This window comes from Nomascus leucogenys, chromosome 1a (genome assembly GCF_006542625.1).
Source record: "Nomascus leucogenys isolate Asia chromosome 1a, Asia_NLE_v1, whole genome shotgun sequence".
Lineage (NCBI taxonomy): Eukaryota > Metazoa > Chordata > Mammalia > Primates > Hylobatidae > Nomascus > Nomascus leucogenys.
The window spans coordinates 38299893-38325613 of record NC_044381.1 but is presented as its reverse complement, the minus strand read 5'-3'; the positions used below and the strand labels follow the sequence as shown (position 1 = coordinate 38325613).

At 36.1% G+C, this 25721-nt stretch overlaps 1 protein-coding gene across 4 annotated transcripts in view; it reads left to right on the top strand.

Annotated features, from left to right (window-relative positions):
• Positions 1-25721, top strand: part of ERCC6L2 (ERCC excision repair 6 like 2) — a 158844-nt gene that overhangs the window by 76936 nt on the left and 56187 nt on the right. For all 4 annotated transcript variants that reach the window (XM_030799801.1, XM_030799859.1, XM_030799767.1 and 1 more), the window contains exons 13-17: positions 2324-2423; positions 11368-11520; positions 15353-15433; positions 16730-17888; positions 22234-22388. In XM_030799801.1, coding sequence (XP_030655661.1) covers positions 2324-2423; positions 11368-11520; positions 15353-15433; positions 16730-17888; positions 22234-22388 — 1648 coding nt within the window. The remainder of the gene's footprint in view (positions 1-2323; positions 2424-11367; positions 11521-15352; positions 15434-16729; positions 17889-22233; positions 22389-25721) is intronic.

The window sequence follows — 25721 nt, the reverse complement described above, 5'->3', positions numbered from 1 at the left end:
TGTGGATCGATATTTAAATTCAGATGCTAATTTCAATTTTTAAATTCATTTATTAAAAAAGAAAGGCCGAAAGTAAAAGAATAATTTAGAAAACTAGAAAAGGAACAAAGTCAAGAAAATAGAATTATACACATTATTACATTATTAAGATAAAAATAAGAACGTAATATAAATTTTAACTAATTCATTGAAAAGAGTAAAATAGAGACACTTTTGAAAAGTCTAATCTGAGGGAAAAAGTCAAATACATAGAAACACTTAAGAAGCAGAAAGGCCATCTAACCAATAACAATGTTTATTTTATAATACTTGATATTTTGTGTACAATTTTATTCAAGTACATTTGGAAGAGTAAGAACAAAGGAATAATGGCTACACTTATTGAGTGTTTATGGTAAGGTAGGAACTGTCATTCTTGGTGCTTTCCATGGATTATCTCATTTAATACTCAGAATATCCATATGTGACAGGCACTATTATACCCATTTTACATATGAGAAAGCTGAGGCACAGTGCATTTAAGTAACTTGCTCAGGGTCACAGCCAATAAGTGGCAGGATCAGGATCTGAATCCATGTGGTCTTACTGCAAAGCTTACACTTTTAATCAGCCTCTCTCCACAGACAGCTGTCAAGGAAATTGGTCAAAATGAAAACCACAGAAAAATTTCCCCCCCTTTTTTTGATCTTAATGACACTTGTTGTATTTTGTACTTTTTCATTAGGTCATCGAGACATATTATTTATCCCAGTATTCTTCAAAGCACAGTGTACTGTGCTTTGGTATTCACTGAAAGTTAGTTCACAATAAAACTGAATAAATGGCATTCCTTTTCCTCTCCCTCTCCTTCCACTGACTCTGACAGCAGGAACTAAGAACAGAAATAAAGCTAATGACCTACCTTTTGTATAACAGTTCCTCAACACTTGTCTCCACATGGTGAAAACTCATCACTTACAAATCCTTGCTTTATGGATCAAGAAATGATGAAGCATAGGCGCACAGTAATGTGTCTAAAATTTTTGTAAAGATTAAAGGATATGCATCCTAATGGAATCTCTCCCATTCACCAAACAACTGGCTTAAGCACACATCCAAAGGACATTTTCTTAGATCCATTTCTGATTTTGTTTAGAACCCAAACACATCGTAGGAGAGAAAGGGATGCTGAGCCCCTCTCCTCTGCTCCCGGGTTGCAGAATGGAAGTGAGAATGCAGTACCTTACCCCTGGTGGTGCTGTGTTACAGGAGCCTCCATTTCCTGCTGGAGATGTGAGATTTGCAGGATCCAAGATGTCCTCGAGTAAAAGTCTTTTGTGAGGAGGGACAGGTAAAGGAGGCAGAGAGAACATCAAATATAACATATGGGTGACCTAACAAGTTCAAAGATAAATTTCCCTCAAATTGTAACATTTTCAAGCATATAGGCAGTATGGCCTTGCCCCAGTTCCCCTCAGCAACTGTAACAGGCATTGGGTGCTCATACAGAGCATCCTATAAAGCCTCCATATGAGAGAAGCTGTGGGGAATAGACCCACAGTTAAACCACTGTGATGAATCAGTTTAGAATTTTAATTAGCACTATGGTCTGTATGGAAACACCTTGGATGCCAGTAAACTGAGTGATTCGGTCAGATCCACTGAGTTGAAATCTCTACGGATGAGGACTGTAGACCAGCACTTCCATAGACTTTACAGTTGATTAACTACTTTTTGCTAAGTTATGGTTTTTTTTACTTTTTAATAGTTTTAATAAAGTATAATTGACATGCAATAAACTGTACATACTTCAAGTATACAACTGATGTTTTGACTTATGTACCTGTAAAACCATCACCACAATTAACATAATAAACATACCCAACATCTCAGAATTTTCCTTCTGCCCCTTTGTGACCCACCCCTCCCATTCTTCCCCATCCCCTTATCTCCAAGCAACCACTAGTCTGCTATTTGGCACTATGGATTAGTTGGCATTTTGGGGATTTTTATATAAATGAAATCTTTGGGGAACAATCTGTAAGCTTAAAGCTGCTATAAAAGAAAAACCTGAATTTAGGAAATGTTTTTAGACAGTGGAAAGTGATGTTTATAACAAAAATGAAGTTGATACTTGTAGGTTTTCTGTAATATTTTTCTCCTTAATAAGCTTTTTATATGAATTTGAGTTTTTGAATTATTACTAGAGCATATTTAAACATAAAATGTTTATTTTAAAATTAATTAAAAATTTAATAATTTTCCATTTTTATATCCCCAAGCTACCTCTTCAACCCAAAGTTGTTTCACTTGATTTTTGTTTATATTTTTAATCTTTTTACAGAGCATATAGGATTGGACAATGTAGAGATGTCAAAGTGCTTAGGCTGATATCCTTGGGAACTGTGGAGGAAATCATGTATTTACGACAGATATACAAGCAGGTAAATATGTTTCCCTTTTTCTGTTTCAGAGGTCAACATTTATCTGTTTTCAAAAATTAGGAACAAATTTGTGTAAAATATAAGTTTTAAATCTTCATTGTATCGTGTGGAATTTAATAAGATTATAAAAATTACCCTTGAATACACTTTTATGAAACAGATTAATTCTTTGGTTCATTGAATTTTTGAGCTGAAAATTTTCTAGAGCAGTACCTCTTAAACTTTAGTGTACATGCAAATTACCTAGGGATCTTGTCAAAATACTGATTCTGATTTAGTAGGTCTGAGTTAGAGCCCATGATGTGGAATTTTTAACTAGCTCCCAGGAGTCCTAGTAAAACTAATCAGCAGCCCACATTTTGAGTAGCAAGGTCACAGCTCCCCAAACTACAGGCCAAGGTGTAGTGGTTTACCACAAATGGGCTACAGGTGCACTGAGATGTTGGTCCCACAGCTTTCTGGACAGCAAGAGTACCTAAGCCAGTGTGTTAGTTCATTCTCATGCTGCCATAAAGAACTGCCAAAAACTGGGTAATTTATAAAGGAAAGAGGTTTAATTGACTCACAGTTTCACATGACAGGGGAGGCCTCAGGAAACTTACCATCATGGTGGAAGGGGAAGCAAATATGCCCTTCTTCACAGGATGGCAGGAAGGAGAAGTGCTGAGCAAAGAGGGAAAAGCCACTTATAAAACCATCAATCTCTTGAGAACTCGATATCCTGAGAACAGCAGCATGAGTATAACTGCCCCCATGATTCAGTTACCCACTGGATCCCTGCCACAGCACGTGGGGATTATGGGAACTGTAATTCAAGATAAAATTTGGGTAGGGACACAGCGAAACCATATCAGCTAGCTTCCAGCCTTGAGTAACCTTTTTACACCAGGTAGATACTCATATGTTACCATTTTCTACATGTGCCATCGCATGAAGATTAGGGAGCACTACCTTAGAGGTACATACTGTACATCCTGAAACTGGGACCCCAGAGATGCCCCAGTAAATGAAATTATAGGAATAGAACTTAAGTGTACTAACTACTTTCCTGGTACTTTTAGTATTTGTCTAAAATTGCATTAACTCTTTAATATGCTTGGCATATCGATTACTACTTCATTTATGCCTCTAAACAAACAATATTTATTTAGTTTACAACTGGATACTTGAGACAATCTGGAATAAGTTTCACGTATAATCATAAATATACATTTGAATTGCTTCCTATATGTTCAGTTGGCATCTATTTAAAAGCAAACATCTGCCACATGTGTTGGTAGTTAACCTAAGAATGATCCAATCTTAAATTTATGCTATTTTCTTCATTCTAAAAATAGAATTGTACACAGCAGTTTTTTTTAAAGCTTTTAGCTCTGTAATAAACAGTTCATCTTTTTTTTTCTTTTGATATAGCACAACTACTTGAAAATTATTTTTTCTAACCTATTTAACCAACCTTGGGGAAAAAGTGGGAAGTTACTCATCTTAGGAGCTGTTCTTTTGAGTACTATCTTAGACTACTCTCAAGTAAGAGTCTTTCCTTAATTATGTAGTAATTTTTTTCAGTCCATTACTATATACATTTCCTTTTTACCTATTCATCCGACTTATTTAATGAAATGTCTTGTTATAAAATACACATTGTACAGTAGTATATGATAAAACATGCTTCAGAAGATGAGGTAATTTAAGAACTTTATATTGACACAAATAAAGATAAGATGGCAATCATGGAAGGAAAAGGCACTAAATATGGTTTAAAGATAGTTTGGAATTTAAACCAGTGGAGCACACCTTCTAGCCTTCCAGGTTGGCCTTCAATCTTTTGGGGAAAAAAAAATCCAAAAATTATGTTCTTAAAAAAAAAAAAACCTGTAAAAATGTTAGAAAGCAAGAAGAGTTATCTTGGTGGCCCCAAAATTGTAAGGAGTCCTAAAAGACAAAAGGAAGTTGGGATCAGATTGAAGGAAGAAGCCAAGTTAAACTCAGTCAGAAGAAGACTACTGAAAGGGTAGGTGCAGCCTCTGGATATTCCAAGCTTACGGTCAGCAGATACTAAAAAAGAAGGGAGCCTTGGGTTAACTGTGGAGCCCTCTTTGGGGTATCACTGATGTTGTAACAACACGGTTTAGCCCTTATAATCTTATCCCATTTGGACCAAATTACAGCCAGCAGAGATGTCTACTCTCAAGTGAGAACAATAAGTAGAAGTACTGGAAGCAAAGAAGCAAGACAGAGCTCCAAATTTTTCTAATATTCAGAAGAAAGTCCCTCCTGTTGCCCAGAAGACTAATTACCTGCACCCTCCACTTTATTTCACATAAGCACTGCAGTAGACAGAGATAAGCATGTGAAGTAATTAAAGGCAGATGAATAACCTAGCCAAAAATAATTACCCAACAGTTTAGGAAAATAAACACTTTGAAAAAGACACTATAGTGGGCTGAATACTGGCCCTGAAAAATATCAATTTCTAATCCCTGGAAATTGTAAATGGTACTTTATATGGAAAAAGGATCTTTGCAGATGTGATTAGATTATGGGTCTTGAGATTCGGGATTATCTTGGATTATCCACAAGTGTCCTTATAAGAAAGAGCTAGAGGACAATTTGACACAGACAGAAGAGGAGAAGACAGTGTAACCACAGAGGCATTGATTGGAGTGGTGTGCCAGAAGCTAAGGAATGGTGGCAGCCACCGCAAGCTGGAAGAGGCAAGAATTAGATTCTTTCCTAGAGCCTCCAGAAGGAGTGTGGTCCTGCCAACACCTTGATTTCAGTTTAGTGATACTGATTTCAGATTTCTGGCTCCCAGAACTGTGGGAGGGCCAAATGATCCTCCCACCGCAGCATCCCGAGTAGCTGGGACTACAGGTGCGTGCCACCACACCGAGCCAATTTTTTATTTTTATTTTTGTAGAGATAGAGTTTCACTATGTTGCCCAGGCTGGTTGAAACTGAGTTGTTAATTCAGAACTCTCCCACAAAGATAGATTCTAGCCCAGATGACTTCAGTGGTAAATTCTTTTTTTTTTTTTTTTGAGAGGGAGTCTTGCTCTGTCGCCCAGGCTGGAGTGCAGTGGCGCAATCTCTGCTCACTGCAAGCTCCGCCTCCTGAGTTCACACCATTCTCCCGCCTCAGCCTCCCGAGTAGCTGGGACTACAGGCACCCCCCACTGCGCCCAGCTAATTTTTTGTATTTTTAGTAGAGACGGGATTTCACCATGGTCTCGATCTCCTGACCTCGTGATCCGCCCGCCTCGGCCTCCCAAAGTGCTGGGATTACAGGCGTGAGCCACCGTGCCCGGCCTTCAGTGGTAAATTCTATCAAACACTTAATATTGTTTTTGAAAACAGAAGAGGGAACACTTCCAACTTACTTCACAGAAACAGAAGAATCCTGATACCAAACTTGACAAAGACATTGCAAGAAGAGAACATGACAGATGAATATCTCTCATGAACATAAATATGAAAATCTTTAACCAAGCATCTGTTTTGAGTCAATTGCACCCTTTCCCCTCAAAAGATAGGTTGAAGTCCTAACCCCTGGTACCTGTGAATGTGATCTTATTTGCAAGTAGGGTGTTTGCAGATGAGGTTAAGATGAGATCACACTGGATGAGAGTGGGCCCTAATCCATTGACTGATACCCTATAAGAAGGGGGAAATTTGGATACAGACAGCCACAGAGGAAGAACACCATGTGACAATGGAGGCAGAGATTGGAGTGATGCCACCACAAGCCAAAGAATGCTACAGATTACCAGCAACTACCAGAAGCTAGAAAGAGGCAAGGAAGGATCATTCCCTAAAATCTTCAGACAGAGCATGGCCCTATGGACACTTTGATTTCAGATTTAGCCTGCACAACTATGAGAAAATAAATTTCTATTGTTTTAAGACATCCAATTTGTAGTACTTTGTTACAGCAGAATTGGGAAACTAGTGCAGCCTCTAAGGCAAATACAGAGTATTGTAAATTTGACTGTATTTTTGTATGAAACTTCTGTATGACAAAGGAGCTGCAAACCAAATTCAAAGACAGACTAGAAACATATGTTTGCCATATATGTAATAAAAGCAGCATCTACAAAATATAAAGAACTCCCACTGTGTTAGTCTGTTTTCATGCTGCTGGTAAAGACATACCAGAGACTGGGTTATAAAGAAGGAGAGGTTTAATGGACTCACAGTTCTGCATGGCTGGGGAGGCCTCACAGTCATGGCAGAAGGCAAAAGGCACATCTTACATGGAGGCAGGCAAAGAGAATGAGAATCAAACGAAAGGGATTTCCCCTTATAAAATCATCAGATCTCGTGAGACTTATTCACTACCACGAGAACAGTAGGGGGGAACCGCCCACATGATTCAGTTATCTCCCACTGGGTCCCTCCCACAACACATGGGAATTATGGGAGCTGCAATTCAAGATGAGATTTGGGTGGGAACACAGCCAAACCGTATCACCTACAAACCAATAAAAAGAATAATAGGCATTTCACTGAATTAAAAATGCAAGTGGTTAACACATGTGAAAAGATTTTTTTAACCACACTCATAATCTAGAGATAGAAAATAAAATAAGACCATTTGCATTGTATATTCTGCAAAAGCTTTTTTAAAAAATGCATATTGAGGTGTTTTGGGGGGGTTGGGGAGATTGGTGCTGTTCATTGTTGGTTGGGGCATTTGAGAGATGCTCATATACTATTGTTGAGAGTACAACTGGTATAGGTATTGTAGAGTCTCCATAGCTAACTGACAGAAATCCTCTCACATATGTGCAGTGTAGGATGACAAGGGCTGTTACTTAGCATTGCTTGCATTTGTTTAAAAAACAAACAAAACAACCTAAATGTCTGACAGTAACAGAATAAATTCTGATACCTGTATTACTTTGTGACAGCAAAATTTAAAAAATTAGTCAGATCAAATGTACTGATGTGGCAGGATGTCTGAAGACATTTTTAAGTGAGTCGAAAAAGCAATATACAGAACAATATCTACAGTGTTTCAGTGTGTTTAGAAATAAAGCTATTTCTGTGTGACAGACTGTCCCTGATTTATGACATGGTTCAACTTAATGTTTTTCAGTTTTATGATGGTGCTAAAATGATACCTATTTATGTATGAAGTGTGTTCCTCTACTTATGATGGGGCCACATCCAGATAAGCCTATCGTAAGTCCAAAACTCACTTTAGACCTAATGGTGTTTTCAGCTTACAATGGGTTTATCTAGATAAAGCCCCATCATAAATTAAGGAGCATCTGTATGTATAAATAGCTTTAACTTCATTGAAAGATACCTAGAAGGATGCACCTAAACATTACAGCACTGGTTAGACTAATAAGGAGTGACCTGTATTGTTCATGAGGGACTTTTATTTTGATATCTTTTATTGCATCTGTTGTGATGATGTATTCAGATATTTTATACATTTTAAAAATATAAATGTCACTTTTACAGCAGCTGTGCTCCTTCAGGTTTGGAGCATTTAAGCAATCGAAAGTTTGGCATTCAGAAAGTCATCTCGTCTCTGTGTGTGTGTGTGTGTGTGTGTGTGTGTGTATGTTTGTAAATTTTATTTGTGTTTGCAGAAGAATTGCAAGAACAGCAGAAAGAACCCCCAATTAGCTTCACTCAAATTCCTTATTTGCTGACATTTTACACACTTGCTTTCTCTTTGTCTCAGCCATTATCTTTATTCTTTTTCTGAGCCATTTGAGAGTTAGACTTCTCATCAGTATATATTTCCCCAAAGAAGCAACACTCTCCTACCAACACTCTAAATTTTCCAGTATGTATTTCCCCAAAAGTACACCCCTACTTAAATATACATAAAAAACAGTTTTATGCATTCTAAATGCTCAGTTGTATATACGGTTCTACAACTCGCTTTCCCCACCCCCCCACACACTCCTCTCCAAAATGCAGTTATTCACATCAAGAAATTAACATTGATAAAACATGATGCTGTAATCCATAGGACCCACTGAGTTTCCCCACCTCTCTCTTTTTCCTTTCTCGTCCAGGGTTTCATCAAGGATCATGATTCCATTTACTTGTGTCTCGTCAGTTTTCTTCGGCCTGGAATATTATCCAGGCTTTGTCTTTCAAGACCTTGACAGCTTTAAAGAATAAGGCCTTTGCGTAGGATGTCCTTCAGTCTAGGTCCATTTGATGTTTCCTCGTGTCCAGACTCAGGCCAAGCAGTATTGGCAGGAATACCACAGACATGATACTGTGCTCTTCTCGTTGCATCAATCAGAAGGCCCATGAGGGTGACCTGCCCTACTACTGCTCACGTTAACCTTCATGGCAGGTCAAGTTTGTGTCTGCTGAGTTTCTCCACTGCAAAGTTACTATTTTTTTCTTCGTAATTGATATGTAGTTTATGGGGAGATCCTCTGAGACTGCCAGTTCCTCATCAGACCTGCACGCATAACCCTTAGTGTTCATTCATGATTCCTGCCTGAATCAGCTACCACTATAATGGTTGTCAGATGGTGATTTTTCTATTTCCATTATCCTTCTTGGTTGTTCTTTGGCACTCTACCATTTAAAAAAGAGCTTTCCCTTCTGTTTAATTTGTGTGGTCTCATGGCTTCCTATTTTAGTAACAGATTACAACACATTGAATATCACTATTTACTTTGATGTTCACATTGTCTTATATTTGGCCAATGGGAACCCATTAGGGTGGCTTCTGTGTCATTTCAACTTGCTCCCATCATTCTTTTGTACTTCTTTCCTGTGGTAGGCTGAATAATAGTCTCCCAAAGATGTTCACATTGTAATCCCCCAAACCACCTGGGTTATCCACATGGGCCAGTGTAATCACAAGGGTTTTTTTATAAGGGTCAGATGTGCACATCTTCATCTCTGCTTTCTCTGACCCTACTGCCTAATAACCCGTGGTAAGGAAGCAAAGGGTCAGAGAGAAAAATAATGAAAATGCCACACTGCTTGCCTTGAAGATGGAAGAATGGCCGTGAACTTCTTAACATCATAAATGTTCTTTTCTTTTTACTTCTTTCTTTATTTTGTTTACTCTTATGATGAGATCCAAGCATTTTCTCCCTTGTATGGATTTTTCATAAGCTAAAAACTAAGCTACACTTTTTAATTACTATTTTCCCCCTAACTTCTTGAATTTGAACATGATTTCTTTTTTTAGTTAGCCTACAGCTGGAAGCACCTGGTTTCCACTTTTACTGGAGCCACTTTAGTACAAAATAATGTGCTTTTTATAAATTTTGTGATAAAACTTTGCTAGGAAGCTTATAAAGACTCAAATTAAGGCTTACAAATTACCTTGGTGATTATAGTTACAGGTCCTGCAGTCTGACAATATCAGTGTTTAAGGTAGTTTCAGTAACAAGGGTAAAATAGGTACCTGGGCTATCACTTCCATCAATTGTTATTGTAATTCTGTATTCCCAGGATTACAGCCCATGTTCATTGGTATCAAACTGATCAAGTTGGTATGTTGATCCATAACTTCTTTAACTGAAGGTCCCGAGGGTTTTGTTTTAAGAGAGGCATCTTGAAAGTGAGAAATTAGTTAACAGTATAAATTTTAGATTCAGCCAAACCAAGGTTCAAATTCTAGGAATGACACTTCTTAGCTGGCAGCTGTGAGCAAGTCACTTAATTTCTCTAAACTTAAGTTACTTTATTTTTAAAATACAGAAATTTTAGTTGTTTTATTTCTAAAATTGAGATGATATAAGGTTGTAAGGATTAAATGAGAGTATGGAAATAAAATGCTATACATGTAATAAATGTTCCGTAAATGGCAGCTGTTATTAACAAGAACTTTAGTTGCCTAGAGTAACTTATTACAGTGCAAATGAACTCTGATGATAATCTCAATAATTAAGCATTTCTCTTTTTTTTTTTTTTTTTGAGATGGAGTCTTTATCACCCAGGCTGGAGTGCAGTGGCGCCACCTCGGGTTGCTTGCAGACTCCACTAGGTTCAAGCAATTCTCCTGCCTCAGCTCCCGAGTAGCTGGAATTACAGGCACCCACCACCATGCCCAGCTAATTTTTGTATTTTAGTAGAGAAGGGGTTTCACCACGTTGACCAGGTTGGGCTCTAACTCCTGAAATCAAGTGTTCTGCCTGCCTCCACCTCCACCTCCCAAAGTGCTGGAATTACAGGCGTGAGCCATTGGACCCGGCCCTTAAGCATCATTTTTTACTAATTTCTCCATCAATGGGCTGAAGTTATTTTCCATTCTGTGCATTCTTTGTTTCTTTCAAGAAATTTTAAAGTACACGTGGGGTTAATCAGATTGTATTTTAATTTTACATGTTTATATTACATTTAGTAAAATATCCAGTAAATAGTGCATATTAATGTTGATACTGAAATGGTGTTTTTAAATGTTCCATGTCAGTGTTCTTTCTGTATTCAAAATTATGTCAAAGATGCAGTGTTTCTTAAAACAGTGATAGGATTTTTGCTGTTAGTAGGCAATGGAGTCAAGCCACAATTAGTTTGACACCAAGGTGGTTATCATATCATTACTTTAGATTGTAATTTAACTTCAGTGATATAGTAATTACTTCTGCCAGTTTTAGTAGTTGCTATTATAATAAGAGTTTTAAAAGGAGAAAAGTGTATTCAAATGTATGCTTTTATTATTAAACATTTATGTCAGGTGGATATTCTATAGAGATGTAATCTTGACTCAGTTGTTAGAAAACAGATATAATAGGAAATATAAGATCTCTGTTTCAATAAGACTGGCCAGATTATTATTATTTCACCATAATGGCAACATCTGCCAGGGAAATTAAAACAAAATTTTCTCCCTAAGGAGATTCTGCCTGCTCCAACTAAAGCTGTGTATGTACAGGGAATGCCAGGAAATTCTGACATATTGTTGGAGCAAACACTTCAAAAATATCTTGTGTTTTTTCTGTTTTAGCAACTTCACTGTGTGGTGGTTGGAAGTGAAAATGCCAAACGATATTTTGAAGCAGTTCAAGGATCTAAAGAGCATCAAGGAGAGCTTTTTGGGATCCATAACCTCTTCAAATTTAGGTCCCAAGGGTCTTGTCTTACGAAGGACATCCTGGAGGTGTGAACTTCTTCTCTGACCTTTTCAATAATATTTTAAATACAGAGTTTTTCTTCCTCAGGAAATTTGAAATACAATTGCTGTTGCCTTTTCAGAGAAACTTTTGGTTTCCTTTACCAAAAATGCCTTGGAATTTTTACTTTTAGAGAATAAGAAATGAATTGTTGTACCTCTAAACTAAGATTTTCTCATGCATAATTACAAATAATGCACACACACAAATGTATATACGGGGTAGTATGAACTCCAAGGCCATATTAAGATAGGCAGAGAGAAGTTTATTGTTTTGAAAACAGCTGCTGAAGTCAGGAACTAAAAAAAGAGGTTTTCCTAAATAAACAAAAATATAAAATGTGTTTTGATTAAAAGTTACCAAATACTCCCTGAGATGTACTCTCATGTCTCATGGAGATTTTTGTTTTCTGTTCCCAATAAAAATTCCACACCAATATTTTAAACTCTCCCTGTTGTGCTCATCCTCAGCATACAGATGTTTCTTATTCTTCAAACAAAATATTTTATATCCTTTTTTAGAAAAATCTTGAAGTTCTTCTATATACCAGAATACTAAGGATATTAACCTATTTTCTAATTGATATTCGTATAGGTATCATAAAATCCTGGAGTATCATCTTTTTCAACCTCATGATATAGATGAGGAAACTGAGTCTTAGAGAGCTTGAGGATATTTCTCTTGACTTCCAGGACTTTGTAGTAAAATCTTAATGTACTTCATTTATTCAGTAAATACCATAAAGACAGTTCAAGGAGCAGTTGGTTCCTGTCCTTGAGGAACTTAAACCATCTTGACCAGAGGTGGAAGAGAACGTTTACATAATAACCACGTAAAGTCAGGAATCGTATGCTGAACAAGTTAAGCAGTAGACCATGGATGGCTGGGGGAGAGGAAGGTATATATTATTTGAATCCTATAAATATTGTTACTATTATACAATTTCTGATGTATACTGCTGAGTTTCTATTTTATAGTAACTATATTTGATTCTGAATTCAGTGGCCCATTTGGAGTCCTACTTTTTGGGTTTTTTTCCCCTTGCTTTTTAAATATGCTGTTTCTTTCATGAATTTGTTCTTTCCAGTTTCTCTTTTCATATCAATAACTTTGTTTGCCCTCCAGCTCCCAAACCCGGCTGCTACCTCCATGTCAGAGTACTACTTGACATGCCTGTCTTGATGTTAAAGTCATTGTCTATAAAAATATTAGCATTACATTATTTATCCTGTTTTCTGTCATATATGACGTGGTTATCTGTTTTTATCAGAATAACCACCTATTTCTTTGTTAAACAAGTGTTGTATAAGACATATCAGGATGACAGGTTATTAAGTAGAAAAAGTTCTCTTGTTTATCGTGCCACTGCACTCCAGCCTGGGGAACAAAGCAAGACTCCGTCTCAAAAAAAAAGTTCTCTTGTTCACTGGTTATTCTAAGAATATCTTGTTTCACCTTCAGAAGTGTTTATTAATGACAGGACCATCCATGTCTTACATTTTCTTTTTTAAAAATATCTTTAAGTTCTTTAATATACCAGAACACTAAGAATATTAACCTGTTTTCTAATTGATACTCATAAGGGGTGACAAAGCCATCCATGTCCTACATTTGTCTTGCTAGACATATCATTGGCACTTGATTATTAAGTTAAATTTTGAATTAAAATTACTCATTTGTCATCAATCAGAATGTAAACTTATTCAGGGTTGGTTAGATTCATGCTGCTTTGGGCCAAAAGGTGCTTCTAAATATTATTATTAGCCCCATATAATGGGAGTACCTATCATAAAGTAAAAGGAGTATTTCACTTCATGTGAGGCATTTTTAATTTTTAAAGGTTGTATAAAATCTCTTAAAATGTTTTAAGATGTAAAAATTTGACTATTTACACTTATGATTTCTGGGCAATTTCATTCTGTTTTGCATTGACTTTCCATTATCTATATTATGGTTTCTCTTCAAAGATAGATATTGAGAGTTCATTTTACAAGTATTTGTTGAGCATCTGCGAAATGTCGGGTACTGTTCATAGAGCTTTGCATACATAAAAGAACAAAATAGACAAAACGATCCTGCCTACCAGAAGTCTTCATTCTATATGGGGAGACAAATGATAAACAGAATAAATAAGTGAAATACAGAATGTATTATGATAGGTTCTAAGGATAAAAAATACAACAGGGAAGGGAAATAGAAACTGTCAAGGAAGGGGCATTGCAGTTTTAGATGGGGTAGCCAAGGAAGCCCTCACTCTGAAGGCTGCATTTGAGTATTCAAAGAGGTGAGGGAGAAAGGTGTGTTTTAGACAGGGGAAACAAATGCAGAGGTCCTGAGGGAGGAACATGCCCCGTGTGGTCTCCAATGTCAGGGAGGCCAGAGTGGTTAGAGTGGGGTCAGCAAGAGAGCAAGAGATGGAGCCAGAGAGATGACGGAGAGCCAGACCATGCAGGAACTTTGACTTTTACTTGAATGAGACAAAAAGCAATTAGAGGGTTCTGATCAGAAAGATGACATAGTCTGATTTGTATTAGCTTGACTTACATTGAAAACGAGACTATAGAAGTACAAGGACAGAAGCAAGAAGCCAGTTAGGAGTTTACTGCAGTAATCCAGCTGAGAGATGATGTTGGCTTGAGCCAGGGTGATTGGGGTGGGTGGCATGAGAAGTGGCTGGATGCTGTATATATTATCCAGGTGGCATTGACAGGATTTGCTGATGGGTCAGATACAGGGTATGAGAAAAAGAGAAAAGTTAAGGATGGCTCCAAGGTGTTTGGCCTGAACAACTTAAGACTGGAGTGGCCATTTATCTATAATAAAGGAGTTTCAACAGCTTTAAGATTTCTAGTACTGCCACTTTGACCTGTTGTAGCCATTTAGCTTCTGTTACAGAGATAAATGGTAGCCTTGGAATGAGGCTTCCCATCCCATTGCTGTAATAGCCTCCAGGCACGGTGAGTGGAGGACTTGCAGCAATTCAGAAACTTTCATTCCCTAGAGTTCCACAGGGGAGATTCTTACTCATTGCCCTGGATACCAGGTGGCTGGAACCATGCCATTAGTATGTCTGTGTATTCCTCAGTTAGGCATTTGTAATTCTAGTGATGATAGTATTATTTCTTCTTGCTCTATCAACAAATATAGACTTAAAAAGAGAATTGATTTCCTGTTGAGGAGAATTTAATATTCTAGAATCTAGGCCATTAGAACTTCTGCTAAATGATACACCAGAAGCTTTAAAGTCCAAATACTTTCCCAAAAGATAGCAAGCCTGTTATATAACTAGAATATTGTTTTTAGTTTCATATTAGGGTGGACCTTTTCATTTTGATGTCTCCACACCTAAGGGGTATTTTTAAATGAATATGAACAATAAATATAGTAACAATATAGGCTAGAATATCAAGTTCCCAATGTTCAACATTGTGGTGTTTGAAATGTTAATATGTCCTTACCATAATTATTGTATGGGAATGGTTGTTATGGATATCATACTGGGTAAATATTTCACATTTCTTCATTCTCCCTCTCCCCACAAGTACTTCTGATGAAGTTGGCTGGAAAGTATTAGTTTTCTGTGTCTATAAAAGTAAACTTTAACACAAGAATTAAGAGTATTTTTAAAATGTTATATAAACGTTTATATATGAGTTTCTTAATTAGCAAATTGAAAAATAACATTAAGAATGCTAAAGCAAGCTGCATGCAATTTTTCTTTCTTAACTCCAAGAATAGCATGCATTGCTATTGTTTATCTGGTTGTTGCTACCCCCTGTGTTGCATAGCTATTTGCATTCTTTCTTACTTACATTATAGAGAGAAGGCCAAGTGGAAGCAGGGATCATGACAGCCACAACATGGTTGAAAGAGGGACCTCCAGCACACAAACTAGAACTGGTATGTAATATTTGAACCTGTAGCCTACAACACCTAGAAAACATGTACTGTGACAATTTTGTTTCTTTTCCTTTTTCCTTAATTTTGTAACCTGTAAAAAAAAAAAAAAAAATTAAGAGTCAAGGACACAAAGTCAGAGGACTATGGATAAAATTAATAATTAAGGCTGATTTAACATTCTTATCATAAGAACAAATTCAGGAGCAGTTCAGGCATTTACAGCTAAACTGAATTTTAACTACACCAAACTGTGAATCCAGTACCACCTAGATAACTAACCCATCCCAAATAAATAATTTTTGACTAAATGGTAAGTTAAATGGAAAAATCACCATCAATGTGTATTTAAAATTATTGAACCCAAATATCAAAATTATTCTCTAACTGAAAGCAGATATTTGATTCCTTAATTTTGTGATCTTTTTAGTAGCTTGTCATCTCATGTACCACCAAATCTTTATTTCATCATAAGGCCATCTTAAAGGTAAAAAACATGTGTGGAAGGTTTTTTTGTTATTGTTGCTGGGTTTTTTTGTTTGTTTTTAGAGTCTTAACTATCAATTTATACCAATTTAAAGTCCAATGACTTTAAATTAGGCATGAAATTTTTATAAATTTAGAGAAATATATGAATCTCAAATATTGGCGAAAGTATTATCAGATAATACTTTCCGTAATATTTTACTAGTAGAGCCTCAGTTTTAGAAAACTATGATATATTTAACTCTGATTAATGTGAAAAAGTTACATATTGAATTTAAATTTGTAGCAAATTTTACTTCAAAATTCTTTATTTCTGGTGATCAAGATCCTATTGGCCTTTTTAATCAATTAGAACAATTTACCAGTCGTGAATTTTTTACCTTGTTAACTCCTGTAATCTGTCTTATTCTTAAAGCATGATTGGAAGTATCTGCTAGATGACAGTAAACTCCAGTAATTCTTAAGCAGTAAGTTGTACGCTTTTCACTTTTGAGGCCAGAATTACGTGTCCTTGCATCTTAGAAGCCAAACACTCCAAACACTCCACTTTGTGTTTTTCTTCAAAATACTTTGATTATATGGTACTCTAGTTTAAACTTTTTTATTTTGGAACAATATTCAACATGGAAAGAGAAAAGACTACTAAACTATGATATTAAACCCTTTACATTTGTTTATTAAATGTTGTACTTTTAGAAAATATTAAGTGATATATTTGTACCTAAATTACCTGCCCAAAGTTGACCACTTTTCAGTTGATTCCATATTGTATCTTGAGGTTTTCTGATGTTTTTGTCATTGTTTCTTCTGTAGCCTAGAGAGCCTGACTGTCAGGAATGCAGAGGTCCAGAACAAGCTGCAGAGCCACTGGCAAAGGAAGCATGTGATCTCTGCAGCGACTTCAGTGATGAGGAGCCAGTGGGAGCCACAGGAGTAAAGACTGCCAAAAACAAAGCACCCGATTCAAGTAAAGCTTCCAGCTCTCCAGGACAGCTTACCTTACTGCAGTGTGGTTTCTCAAAATTGCTTGAAACAAAATGTAAAGCAGTTGAGGACAGTGACGGAAATACTGCCTCTGATGATGAAAGTTCTGATGAGCAGCCCACATGCCTTTCAACAGAAGCCAAAGATGCTGGTTGTGAGAAAAATCAGGACTCCCTTGGTACTTCAAAACATCAGAAATTAGATAACATCCTAAATCTAAAAGAAAAGCATATGTTTTATAAAAGTGAGAAGATTTTAGAACAGAAAATTTCTTCTAAGTCTGATGAGAAAAAAATTAAAAATACAGATAAACATTGCATTTTACAGAATGTCACAGAATCAGAAGATAGTGATGTCATCTGTCCTACGCAATACACAACTGAGAGATTCCCCGACAATAGTATAAGGTTTAAGCCACCCTTGGAGGGATCTGAGGATTCTGAAAGAGAACACTCTGTAAAGACAAGAAATAATGATAATGGTCGAAACACTGATGACAAAAGAAATGGAATAATTTCAAAAAAGTTAAGTCCTGAGAATACAACCCTGAAATCTGTTGTGAAAAGAAAAGGCACCAGTGATATCAGTGATGAATCTGATGACATTGAAATTTCTTCCGAGTCAAGAGCAAGAAAGAGAGCTACTAGTTCATTGAGGTTTAAGAGAATAAAAGAAACCAAAAGAGAACTTCACAATTCTCCCCAAACAGTGAACAAAACAAACCAAGTGTGTGCAGCAAATGAGGATCATAACTCTCAGTATATTGATGATTATTCATCCTCAGATGAGAGTTTATCCGTCAGCCACTTCAGTTTCTCTAAACAGAGCCATAGACCAAGAACTATAAGAGACAGAAACAGTTTTTCTTCAAAATTGCCTAGCCATAATAAGAAAAATAGCACTTTTATTCCAAGAAAACCAATGAAATGTTCAAATGAGAAAGTTGTCAATCAAGAGCAGTCATATGAATCAGTGGATAAATTTTTAGGTAACTAAAGACACATTCTCAAAACTTTAAAAAGTATATTTGTTTTATCAAATAGTTCTGTGAGACGCCTTGAATTAACTTGTAAAATAGCCCTAAAATCAAGATGCTGCATTGAGGCACAAATAAGGAAGGGCTGGGTAGCAGGATAAATGGGAGACCACATATAGGTCAAGATAGAGAATGTTGCCATCTACCCCAGGACCCCCTCCATGTGCCCATCTAAATCACAGCTCCTCTGCCCCCATAAATACCAATTATTCTAGCTTCTATAATAATTACTTATTTACATTTATATGGTTTTATCACACAAAAAATGTTTATTCTCTCTTTATGATCCTAGCAGCCATTGATACTTAATACCTATACTTATTTATTCACTCATTCAGAGTAGCAGAATATTTTCTATTTCTCTCAATTTCGTTTTCATTTATTTAGAATGCTTTTGTAAAGAGGTACTTCACTACTTCCCTTCATCTACTATTGCTTACCCAGTGGCACAGTTCATATAGGAGAGACAGGAAAAATGCTAATTGCTTTCTTTATTTACCAGTTTTTAGTATAATAAAAACTAAATATGTCTATATGCCATAAGGATGGACCCATTCTTTTCTTAGTAATTCAAACATATTTAGTGGGTCTCAATTCATCGCAATTAATAATAATATTAAGGCTTCATTGTCCTATCTGTGGATAGAGGGGAATCTCTGACATGAATACTTTGGTTCCTGAAGTGTTTTGGCATGCTGCTAGTCATTTTGGATGCTTCCTTGTAGTCAAGTCTTACAAGATGTTCCAGGAACATCTCATACATTTTCTGTCCCAGACCTACAATCAGTCATTATTCCAAGAAGTCTTGGTTTCTTTTAGAGAGAAAGTGTGTTTCAAGACCACAGTCTGGTGCTAGTAATGATCATTGCCACTGTTGACTTGGTTATTATTTTTGGGCCTTTTCAGTGGCCAGATTCGTGTGTGTGTGTGTGTGTGTATTTGTGTATGTATATATATTTATATATATATATTTACATTTATAGACATATAAGATGTGTATGTGTACATATATGTGATATATATTTTTACATATGTATTTATGTACACATATATGTGATGATAAAATACCTTGAGGTTATACTTCCATATTTGTATTGACACTTAATTTGAGAGTATAGAGCTTTTATTTAGCCTCTGTTATATGTGAATACCATTTCTACAATACTGATAGTTCTGGTTCTCAAGCATATAGGGAATGATTTACTTTTAATGCCCCATGGTTGCTCATTTGCTTTATCCCATATTACACAAAGAATAAAATAGCAGTACTACCACCATTTGATTGCTGGCAACATTTAGGGTTTATCTGTTTTTGCCTCTACTCTCCCTTTTCTTCCATTTTTAAAATGGATATACTATGTCTTCATTGTCAAAGATACAAACATTGCATTATATACTACTCCCCTCTTAGACTTCACTTACTCTTGGTCCACAGGTAACTACACATTTCATGCTCCCCATCAGTCCTTAATGTCAGTGTTCCTCGCATCGTTCTGGTTGTCTGAATCTTACTGTCTAGTAGATTCCTCAAGAAGTGTTCATGAGAATAATATTCCCTGAGATTCTTGCAATAACAGTTGTGCCCTTATACCTAAAGGTCAGTTTTGCTGGATGTAAAATCTTTGTCTCACATTGTCTTTTCTTGGGCGTCTTAAATATGTAGCTTCGTTTTCTTCTGGCATGAAGTGTGGTATTATGTGTTTGTTTTTTTTTTCCTCTCCCTGGATGCCCAGGAGACTTTTTTCTTTTCATTGTTGCCCAATAATTTTACTAGCTTGTGTCTTCGTGTTGGTTATCCTGGGTCCATATTCTGATATACACAGTGTTGTTTTCACTCAAATTTTATTTTGGGAAAGACTTGCTTGTACTAGTGTTTTTAGTTACTTGTTCTATTCCTTTGGTTTGGCTTTCTTCTTCAGGGACTTCTTTTCAGATGTTCAGTCTTCTTTGCCTATCTTCAGTTTTTGTCACATTCTCTCAAATCTTTTTTATCTGTTCATTTCGTTTTGCTTTTTTAAAATGTTTTGTTTCTCTTAAGGCTTATCTGTTGTGTTTATTCCCACTTATGTTCCTTCCAGTTTAGTCTTCATTTTTGAAATTAAAAAAAAAAAAAGTCTAAGTCTTTCCTAAGTTCTTATCACTCATTTCTGAGTTCCTCTAATTCTGATTTACATTGTTGATTCATGTCTTTTTCTGTTTTGTGAGCACATCTTTCTAGCACATTTTCATTGGAGGGATATTACTCTGCTTGTTCTCTTTTTTCTCACAATAATTTTTTTTGAGATTTGACCCTGCTGCTTTTCCCTTGGTCATTTTTATATGAAATTATTTCTCCTGAATTTTACAAATGAAGCAGAGCTTAGGAAATCTTTTCTCACTTCACAGAGATCCGTATGTTATTTCCATGTAGAGTGCTGCACTGTGGTGGGCTTTCCTCTTGCTCTCTCTCTGTTGCTTTGCTCTAGGTCTTTTCTTGCCCTCAGCCTTGTTCTTCCTATCCTACTTACTTTGATTCTCTCCTAGCAGTTTTTCCTCTTTGTTGGGCCCTGACCTGGGTGGGAGCCCTGGTGGGTCAGTCTGGGGAGTTCTAGTGGTTGGCCTGCTCCAGCCCCTCCAGGCCTTCTTACTGTGTCCCCCCTGTACCCTCTCAGCATTGAAGAGCAGGAAACCTTCCCAGATTCAGCTGCTGTTCTCCAGCTGGCCCCTTGTGCTTTCCGGTGAATACCTGTTGGCAGTTCTGGGGTCTCCTGTTCTTAGGTCTGTCAGGCACCCTGTTGCTTCCATCTTTCACACACATACTGAAACCATACAGAGTTCATAGCCAGTGGAGATTTTCCCCACCTGCTTGTACTTTCGGTGTCATGAGGGTATCTTGTTATCTAATTTTGTTGTAAATGTCCATGGGCTTTTGGTTTTGCTGTCTAGTTGCTGTCTGTCCTTGTGTACAGATTCAGATTCTCCTGCTTCTGCTGTTACCACCCTCTGCCCAGAATCTGTATGGTGATTTTAAGAGTTAGCATTGCCTTCACAAGTGTCTGACTTACTCCCCAAAAACTATATGAAAGAAGCTGAGATATAAGCAAGGACATTTTGCTATAGAAATCTTTAATTGTTGTGTTTGATTATGTACAAATGAGGCTTTCTTTGTGGCTATTAGCATTCTCATTTAAGAGTTAATTATGATTTTATCTTGGTGTCATTGTAAATAAGTACTGAATTATCCTTTGGTTGGTGTGCTACAGTTAGATTTTAGGTTTGAGGAATTATTGCATAAACTTTTTTAAATAATCAGCTCAGTTTTTTGTTTGTTTGTTTTTACTGTGCAAAAGGTGTCAGTAGTTAGTTTGGAACTAATGCTATTTTGAATAATGGATAACGTGTCATCAAAATTAAGAAACATCTGAGTAAGTTTTCTGCCATGAAGGTTTTGAAACTATGTGCCATATATAGTACCTGGTATTCTGAAATTAAGGAGAATGTTATGCTAGTTACTGTCTTGTCATATTATTTAACAATGTCTTGTGTTTGCATGATTGGTAATTTCTGATTGAAGAGGTTCGGGACTAAAACAGCACAAATGTTGAAGGTCATACCTGAGGTTCATTGCCAGAGCTGTTGGAGGGAGCTTTTACAGGCCTTGGTTCTAGCTTTCTCTTTTATGATCACAATTCAAAAATGAATTATAGGTGCATAGAAGCAAAGCAATAAAAATTGTAGCCATTTTTTAAACCTCTTTCAGATAAAAGCCATGAATTAATTTTTTTCATTTCCTAAAAAGCTCTCATCTTGACATTCTCTGGGCATATGTACAAAAAAGACAAAATACAAACAGTAAAACTGAGCAAAGCCAGTCAAACGAAACTCACTGGTCATAAACCCCATGCTGTCATTCCATCACTGTAATCAAGTACATATTTAAAGGAACAGATAAGGTTAGTTTCATTCTTTAAATTAGTGAACATCTTTTTTTTTTTTTTTTTCTTAAATTAACAATGAAAACAAATTCGTAGAGAGGACCCTCCTCAACCATGACTTTTCTTTTGGCCAAAACCTTCATTTCAGGTTTAAAGATTGTTACCTATCAGTAGTTCTCATCTCACATTGATGAGAAGGAAAAGTCATTTCCAAGGTAACCTGGACTAATATATTTGAACTCTTTCTCTTTTCAATATTTTTCCTAAAGAATATTGTGATGTTGATGTTTCTCTTGAGTATTAAAAATAAGATTAATGTGTTTTTATGGAACCATGTTGCTTTATACTGATATATCACTTAATAAACATCAATTACCTCCTAGATGGCGTTCAGGAAGTGGCTTATATTCACTCAAACCAGAATGTGATTGGATCGAGCAAAGCTGAAAATCACATGAGCCGATGGGCGGCACATGACGTATTTGAGTTGAAGCAGTTTTCCCAGCTGCCTGCTAACATAGCTGTTTGCAGTTCTAAGGTAAGAAAAATATAGGGTAGTATCATCTTTAGTTACCTCATTTTTCACAGAAGTTACTCAATAGGATCTTCTCTAAGTACTCCCTCAAAAGTAACAACAAAAACTGTAAGTGACATACAAATAAGTGTAAAAATCAAAACACCATTTGGGAACTGTAGTCATTGAAGATGTTTTAGATTAAACAACAAATTTATACCCAAATACCTAATCATGTTGAGTTGCTTAATAGTTTCCCTCAATAAAAATTGACCAGTACCCCCAAAATGAAAAGGAATCTGAGGGAATCATGTGGTTCAATCAGAACCAAAACCGTTTCTGCTCGTATGGAAAAAGGAAAGTGTGTGATGAGGTTGCTCCACAATTTTTCACCTAAAATGAAGACACACACAGAAAACTCATTTCATATAGAATTTATATTTTTAGCAAAATGATTTTTATACTGTTAAAAGTTATAAATACTTCCTATGGGCTCTTCCCACTTAAAATTGCTGTTGTGATATTTTTGTTTATACATAGTCACTTCCATCAAAGGTTTTTAAAAAATATTTTCTTGTGTTTGGCTTATTATTCTTTATTATTTTCTAAGAGCTAAGTGTTTCAGGAGTAATTTTACTATCACTTTATGGGCAAGAGTTCAGAATGCATACTGTATATAATACCAATATTTTATGTCAACTTAATGCTGTTATACTTTTAAGAATGAAGGTGGGGGTAGAATTCCTCTGAACTATCAAGGGAATTAATTTATTCGTACCTCACTGGTTTGACAAAGGAATTAAATTACCTTAACAATAAAACCAGAGTACAAAATGAAATTTAGGACCAGAGAAAATATAAATTAAACCGAAAGTTTAAGACAGGGAGAAAGTTAGAATGCAAATGCATAGAACATAATATGTTCTACCCAGATATTATATTAAAATGGCTAATTTGATTGAGTTTTCTGGTAGAAAAAACAAAGGAGGTAAGCTATCTATGTAGTGATAGCTAGTGCATGTGGAAATGTGTGTGGGCAGTTTGGGTGGTCACAATGACTGAATGCCTAGCTGGCATTAATGTCTGAAAGCCAGGGATTCCAAATGGCTATCCTGGACAGGGGACTGGGTTGAGGGGGCCAATGGGGAGGCCCTCCCATATGCAAAGAATTGTTCTGCCCAAAATGCCATAACACCCTGCTGAGAAAGGCTGAGTGAAATGTTTGTCCTTAAGGAAAAAGAAAAAAATAACACTGGTTCTAGGAGAAGCAAAGCTTTTGCTAGCACTCACTTTGAAGGAAATTTGTCACTTGGGGTTTTTTGGGGACCACAGAACGATATAGTGAACAGTTAGTTGTCTTATAATATCCCTAGAATAAATCTAATAACAGACTTTGAAAGGCTATCCTTTGTAGCATTTTTCAATGTAATCCATAGGCCCAGTGCCAAACTACAACTCGTGAAAGCATTCTTTCATGACCCAAATATGCTTTTTATACTCATCTTCTCATTTGATCCAGGAATGTACCATCTTTCAACCAACACTTTAAACAGCATTTCTACAGTTTGACTGCCTTGTATGTGCCATCTGAAAAAGGCAGGCAGAATTATGTTGGGTTTTCCAGAAACTTGCTTTGTTAGGATAAAGAGTATAGCAGAATCTTTTAAACAGGTAGCTAATTTTTTATTAGGTTTTTTTTTTTAAACTTTGCCCTTTTTTAAAACCATATCCTTCTCCATACAAACAAATTTTAATGTGAAAGGTCAGATAATTTGGCAAACCGCTGGGGATGTTAATGAAATAACTGGATATACTGGTCATTAGCTTATCTAAATATTTATCAGAGAAGAAATTTACAAGCATATAATTTCTGCAACAATTGACCTGAGAAGCAACCTGTTTCTTAAGCAAAGTTATAAAAATGAAAATGCTGGAAAGTTTGCCTGTGAGCTCTTTCAGTCCAAATATTTTTGATGTGGACAACACAATCTCATTAGAAACCTTGTCTCTTCACAGTGATTTTCAGAGGGAGGGCATCTCTTGCTAGGAAACAAATTGGAATACCTACTCCCTGGGGGTTATAATATACCCTTCGAGGCCATCTATCTCCCTCATCACACATACACCAACTTAATAAACCCTTTTCAAAGAAGATAAAGAAATTAGCTGTTTAATGACTACATTGTGGTGAAGTTTTAAAGCCACTAAATGGGAGGTCCATTCCCATGGCACCATTGCTAGCAGCCCAAACACAGTCTACAGAAACACTCATTTCAGTGGCTGACTTCAGTCAGTAATTGATAACATCAAAATTTCATTCTAACATTTCAAAGCTGTCTCAGAATTTCTGAGAAGAAAGTGTTCCCAATCACTGATTTCATCATATCGCGTCAATATTACTTCAGCACCTTTAATGAGGAAATCATTGAAACACACTCATCATCTTTGGCTAGAGAGATTTATGTTACTCAGAGGTTTTGCAGCTGGTGTGGCAGTGGGTGGCAATAGTGAATTTGTAGTTTTGAAAAAAATTAAAAAGTTATGAGAAGAAAAGAGAATAAACAAAGGGAAAGGGAAATGAAGCAAGAACAAAAGAGACTCAATCATAGTGTTAGAAAATACCTGCAAACTTCTTGATCCTGAAGTCTCCAAAAAACCTCAGACCTCCCACCGATATTACAGTATCTTTCATCTGGGGCTCAATCTAGAATCTTTTCGGTTCCTGGTAATTCCTCTGAGTGCTTCATGTCTGTCATCACAGTTTTATTAAAGAACTTTACTTGTATTTGGAAAGATTGTGTGCATGCATGTGTGTCTGTAGCCAGTTGCAGACACGTTGTCTCAGTAAGAAAATAAATCCTATTTGTTTTATGAAATCAGTACACAAATAACAGTTGCCACAGTATACCAGTATTTCAGTTTCTAAAGAATACCATAGAGTCTGAATTAGAACCTTTAACTAGATTGCAAAGGAATATACTAAATTGAAAACTTGTAAAAGAGAAGTAATAAACACCATAATCCTAGATAAGATCCTATTATGGTCTTTCAGAGTTTTTCATATACAGTAATTATTTGAGATACAGTAATTATTGATAACCAAAGTGACAAAAACTGAATCTACTCTTCAGATTCAACCATGTATCTTAAAAAGGAGTAAAATGTACTGTTTTCAGTGTTTCCTTTGGTTTCTTACAGTTTATAATTTTATAAATTAACTTTATAGAACATATTTTATAGATGTCCTATCTCTCCTAACATAAATTTTGAATTATACCATTGTTATTTGATAGTACAAATTATGTAAAGTAATATGCAAAATAAGAACATATTTTGCCTTAAATTGTGTTTTGATAT